Source organism: Sciurus carolinensis, chromosome 2 (assembly GCF_902686445.1).
Source record: "Sciurus carolinensis chromosome 2, mSciCar1.2, whole genome shotgun sequence".
NCBI classification, from domain to species: Eukaryota; Metazoa; Chordata; class Mammalia; order Rodentia; family Sciuridae; genus Sciurus; species Sciurus carolinensis.
Genome location: NC_062214.1, coordinates 112,174,195 through 112,180,194, shown reverse-complemented (window position 1 = coordinate 112,180,194; position 6,000 = coordinate 112,174,195). Strand labels below are relative to the sequence as shown.

Genomic DNA, 6,000 nt, shown 5'->3' with positions numbered 1-6,000 from the left:
TCTAGCCACAGAGCACCCTATGCCTGTCTGGCTCTCTTTCTTACCTACTTCCATTTTCCCCTAAACAACAAGCAAGGGATTTATTCTGATTTATGCTCTGTTGTATCACTGTTTATGGAACTTATAGCTAGGCTACAAGAAAGACTGAAATCAAAAGAACAAATGGTATTCTTCCAAGGTAGTTTAGAAGAGGTCCAAATTGAGTTATAGAGATAAACAGGGCTCTCTAGGGGAAGGAAATATAGTGCTAAGGCAGTATTAGTGTAAGGTAAAAAAATAGAATGAGCTCTTGCACCACAGTATTAGAGAACTAAGATCCTGCACCTGAGAGTATGGCCAAGTGCATTTACTCACAGACACGTATCTACACAGAAAACACCAAGGAATTCTGGTGCTTAAAATCCCTCACTAGTGGGCTGAGGGGCCTGGGGGCCTGGGGAGATAGCTCAGTTGGTAAAGTGCTTGCCTTGCAAGTACAAGGGCCCTGGGTTCGAACCCCAGCACCGCTAAATAAATAAATAAATAAATCCCTCACTAGGTTCAGAGGTCCACCTTAGAGCCTGGATGCAGAGATCACCTGAAAGAAGCCCTAGTGCCTAAGCCTGCGGCACCTCACCTGTGCGGCCACGGATCCCGGGAACTACGACTCCCATTGTGCACTGCGACCGTGCGGGTTATACCTGGGATGAACTACAAGTTCCGTAATGCCTTGGGAGAGAGGCGCGAGCTGGGAGGAGCGGAGGGGCGTGTCCGCGTCAGCCGCGCGGGACCGTTAAATTTGAAACTTGGCGGCTAGGAATGAGGACGTGAGGCGGCTGGTTTGTGAGAGAGTAGGGTGAATACTTTTGTCCTGGAGCACCCCTGATCCCTTTGGTAGCTCTCAGGGCAGGTTGCCGAAGGAAGCCCAGACGGTTGGCGGTCCTGAGGAAAGACCCGCAGCAGGACGAGAGCATGAACCGGGAACGCCGAATGGCGGCGATGAAGGAGGGGGCTGCTCTAAGGTAGGTACGGGAGAAAAGCTGCTGGGAGCTGTGTCTGCGAGATCCGAAGGTGCCTGGCAGGCGCAGAGGACCCACGCGGTCAATGAAGAGCAGGCCTCACGGAGCAGCCTTCCTGTTGGATTCGGCGCTGTCGGCGGCGAAGCGGTGGTCCCAGCGCACGTGAGAGTCCTTTGCGTCCAGCTTCAAAGCAAAGGAGTGTGTGCGACCTCAGTTGAGTCCACACAAGAACAAGAGCTTGGGATTTGTAGTGTCGTCGGTGTATCTCAACTTGGCCATTCGCCAGCTGCTTGTCCTCGGACACGTCTTATATATGGAAAATGCTCATATTAATGCTACCTTACAGGGTCCTGGGAAGACTCAAAAGTATTCGTAAAGTAATTGCTTTCAAATAAGTGCTACACTAATGCTAGATGTTATCATTATGCCAATCGCATAGAGATCTAAAAAGCCCTTTCCTGCACATTTGTTGCTTTTCCTTGTATAAGAAAATACAGCAGTTCTAGGTTGGGATTAAGTTTGCGTTTTCATTATGGAATCCACAATACCTGGATAAGTGCCATGTCCAGGGTTCTTAACCGCATCGAATGTTTATTGACCACTTACTAAGCACTGGGTGCAGCCAATAAACAAAAGAGATAAAAATCTCAACCCTCAGGAATGGGTAGGGATGATGGTGGCCAGACAGACAATAAACAAGACAAATTAAAAATAAAGTGGTGGTCAGTACTAAGAAGTGGGAGACAGGGAGTGTTGGGGGTGGGAGTTAGTGAAATTAAATAGGCTTGAAACCAAGCCTAATTTGGGTGAAGAGTTGAAGGAAATTCAAGAACTAGTCATGCCTATATCTGGGCAAAGTACAGAGGCCCCAGATGAGGGTTGGGGGACGAAGCTGCCCTTGGCATGTACAAGGCCAGTGTCAACTGGAGCACAGTAAACCAGAATAGTAGAGAAGGAAATCAACCCAAAAATGTGAGTATGTAGGCATTGTAAAGGCTTGGATTTTGCTCTGATTCTAATAGAAAATCATTGGAAGGTTGGTTTTGTTTTTTGTTTTTGTTTTTTCCTTCCCTCCTTCCTATACTGGGGATTGAACCCAGAGGTGCTCTACCACCCAGCCCTTTTTATTTTTTAATTAGTTAAGTAATGTAAGACAGGTTCTTGCTAAGTTGCTGAGGGTCTCACTAAGTTGCTGAGGCTGGCCACGAACTCTATATCCTTCTGCCTCAGTCTCCCAGGTTGCTGGGATTACAGGTGTTTCTAAGAGGGTTGTTAAAATTTAAAATGCTGGGCTGGGGATATAGCTCAGTTGGTAGAGTTCTTGCCGCGCAAGCATAAGGCCCTGCGTTCAATCCCCAGCACCGCAAAAAAAAAAAAAAAATTTAAAATGCTAAAATTTAGTTAAGTCACAAAGATACTAATTTCACCAGATTTTTATCAGCATTAGAAACTAAAGACAGTTTCTAATTTCATATAAAAATGGTGTTTTGGGTTGGGGTTGTGGCTCAGTGGTAAAGCGCTTGCCTAGCATGTGTGAGGTACTGGGTTTGATTCTCAGCACCACATATAAATAAATGAATAAAATAAAGGTCTATTCACATCTAAAAAAATATTTTTTAAAAAATGGTATTTTAAGCTGGGTGTGGTGGCACACACCTATAAACCTAGCTACTCAGGAGACTGAGGCAGGAGAATTCTGAGTTAGAGGTCACCCTGGGAAACTTAGTGAGAAACTGTCTCAAAATAAAAGGACCAAGAGTTGGGCATGGTGGTATACACCGGTAATCCCACCTACTCAGGAGCTGAGGCAGTTAGCTGGACCCTTTTCTCAAATTTTTAAAAAATTTAAAAAGGGCAGGTAATGCAGCTCATTGGTAGAGTGCTTGCCTCACAGCATCAGGCTCATTGGAAGGTTTCGAGCTTGGTTTTGACTTGGGTTTAGATGGAACAACTTTGGCTGCAGTGTTGAATAGACAAGGCAGAAAAGATGGAAACAGGGAGAATTAAGACCTTGTTGGAATAATCCTGGGATGAGAATAGGATGACTTGAGCAAGACTGAAAACTGGAGATGTTAAGAAGTGGTTGATTTCTGGATTTATTTTGAAGGTAGAGACTACAGGATTTTACTGATTGACTGTTACTGATTGACTGATAGCTGTGAGCCAGGGCAACAAGGCTGGTACTAATTTTTGGCTTAAGCAACTGGAAGAATGGAATTGTCATTTGTTTGAGATGAGGGAAGACTATGGGAAGAACAGGTCTTGGAAGAAACAGGACAAGGGAGGGGACAGGCCTAGCTCAGTTTGGGACATTGAGATAGAATAATTTTTTTTGGTAGTACTGGGGAATGAACTCAGGGCTTTGTGTGTGCTAGGCAAGCTCTGCCACTAAGACCCCACATTCCTCCCCTCGCCCCCCAGTACTGGGCATTGAACTCAAGTCTTCATTTATGTTAGGCAAGCACTGTACCACTGAGCTACATTCCCATCCCTTTTTTATTTTGAGACAGGATCTTCCTGAGTTGCTCAGGCTCACCTCAAACTTGTGATCCTCCTGCCTTAGCCACCACTGGTATTACAAGTTAGTGCCCTTGTGCCCATATAACCTTTATTCTTATAGTACTGTCCACAGAACCCTTGCCAAATTCTCTCTTCCATTAGGCAGTACTATGACCATAAATTTGGAAACCAGGTGACAGGCTCAGAAGCTTAGAAGTATGACACTACTCATTATGTTCAACCCAAAGATCATGAATAATCACCTATCTGAAAACATTTATAATCTAGTGCTATAATAAATCAGTGTTGGTTTCAGATTTATTTTTGTTTCCTCCTTAGTGAAGCCATGTCCCTGGAGGGAGATGAATGGGAGCTGAGTAAAGAAAATGTACAACCCTTAAGGCAGGGACGTATTATGTCCACTCTTCAGGAAGCTCTGGCACAGCAAGAATCTGCCTGTAACACAACTCTTCAGCAGCAGAAACGGTATGTAAAATGGGTTTGGGCTCAATCTGTCATTATTCATTCCTAACTGCTAACTGACACGTGTCATGCAGGATGGCATAAGGAGTAGTTTTTAAAATTTGGTATTTTGAGAATCTGTTCTTCACTAACTTTCTTAATGCACAGTAGCTCTTAGAAGAGCTTCTCAAGGACTATTAAGAAAAAGGCTAGAGAATTCCATTTGATTGTAGAGCAACCAAACTCTGTTATCAACAAAAATAACATTTACACAGGAGGCAATGATAAACATAAAGTAAGCAAAATATTACAAGGTAAAAAAAAGTATTATATCATTCTGGACTCTTAAACAGAATTAATTCTTTGATAGTAATCAATTAGAGAGATTCCCTCCTTGGATTCTGAGTACCAAGTGATAGTGAATCTACTTTTTTTTTTTTTTTTTTTTTTTTTTTGGTAGTGCTGTAGATACAACCAGGAATTCCAACATGTTAAGTTTTCTACCATGAGTTGAGCCTCGAGCCTGAATCTCTCTCCTTTTTTTCGTACTGGGTTTTGAACCCAGGTGTGCTTCACTACAAACCACATCTCTAGCCCTTTTTATTTTTTGAGACAGTGGCTCACAAAGGCTCTTGCTGAGGGTCTTGCTCAGTTTCCCAGGCGGGCCTTGAACTTGAGATCTTGTCTCTAGATTCACTGGAATTACAGGCATGCACTACCACACGTGGCTTGAATCTGCTATTTTTTATATGTAACTCATTATTAACTTGCTTAGAAAGTATTTTTGAGAATGTGGAAAGATAATACTGATCTCCAAGGATCATGTAAACCTCAAAGAAACTGGATTTATATTAGAAAGTTTCTCAAGAATGACAAACTCTGGAAAAATAAAAGCCGAAAAATACTCTTACATTATTCAAAAAGGGCTATGGATTTTTCTTTCCTCTCCTAATATATGCTTCAATAAATATTTTTTTTGTTTGTTTGTTTTTTAAAGTTGAACTAGAGTATCAGTTTTTACCCAGTTCTGCCAACACAGACAAATTAGAATTTTGGGTATAATGTAGTGAGCATCCTTATTCATTTCACTGGTCTTTTTGTTTGTTTGAAATGGGGGTTTTCCTATTGCCCAGGCTGGCCTTGAACACATTCTCCTGCCTCATTGGCCCTAGTCACTGGGATCATAGGCCAGGCAATATAATCCCTGGCTTTCATTGGATCTTTAAAAGCATTATATTTTATGATTTTTGTTTCAAAGATGGTGGTATTCTATTCTCTATGCTCCTTCCTAGTTTCTGTGATATGATCCTAGTTTTTCCACTTCTCTAACAAATCTCCCTTTTTTCTTACAGGCTTCCAACTGTTTTTCCACCTAAGTCTCTGTCATTTGCACTCTGTTCTCATATTCATATCTTCTGTGATTGCTTAACTACCACTGACAATTCTTACTTGTCTTCTGAATATCCTTTTATCTGTCTGTAACATAAACAGATGGTCCCTTCTGACTTCTCTGGTTTGACTTAGGATTGGTGTGAAAACAAAGTGTTCAGTTGAAACCATATTTTGAATTTTGATATTTTCATGGACTCAGTATATGCAGTACAACTGTTTTCTGATGATGGGCAGCAATAGTGAACTGCAGCTCCCAGTCTATCACAACCCGTACTCTATAGTGCATTGTGTTGCTAAGCTTTGATACTTGGTAGATCAGGTATCTTTTTTTTTTTTTTTTTAAGTCATAGATGGACATAATATCTTTACTTTTATGTGGTGCTGAGATCGAACCCAGTGCCCTGTACATGTGAGGCAAGCACTCTACCACTGGGCCAAAGCCCCAGCCCTGATCTATGGATCAGGTATCTTAAATGGATTTTCATTTTCAGGTGCTTTCAACTCATGACATGTCCATTGGGATGTAAGTCAAGGATCATTGGTAATTAGATAAATGTCTCACTTAATGTATGAAGTACTAGATCTCTTTTTCATAAGTGACCTTCCTTTTTTTCTTCTCCATTTTGCTTAATGGTACCAAAACTCACCT

At 42.0% G+C, this 6,000-nt stretch overlaps 1 protein-coding gene across 1 annotated transcript in view; it reads left to right on the top strand.

Annotated features, from left to right (window-relative positions):
* Positions 1–798: 798 nt before the first annotated feature.
* The window catches only part of Bub1b (BUB1 mitotic checkpoint serine/threonine kinase B), a 67,387-nt gene continuing 62,185 nt past the window's right edge, over positions 799–6,000 (top strand). The window contains exons 1-2 of the mRNA XM_047539923.1: positions 799–1,001; positions 3,837–3,983. Coding sequence (XP_047395879.1) covers positions 952–1,001; positions 3,837–3,983 — 197 coding nt within the window. The 5' untranslated portion in view covers positions 799–951. The remainder of the gene's footprint in view (positions 1,002–3,836; positions 3,984–6,000) is intronic.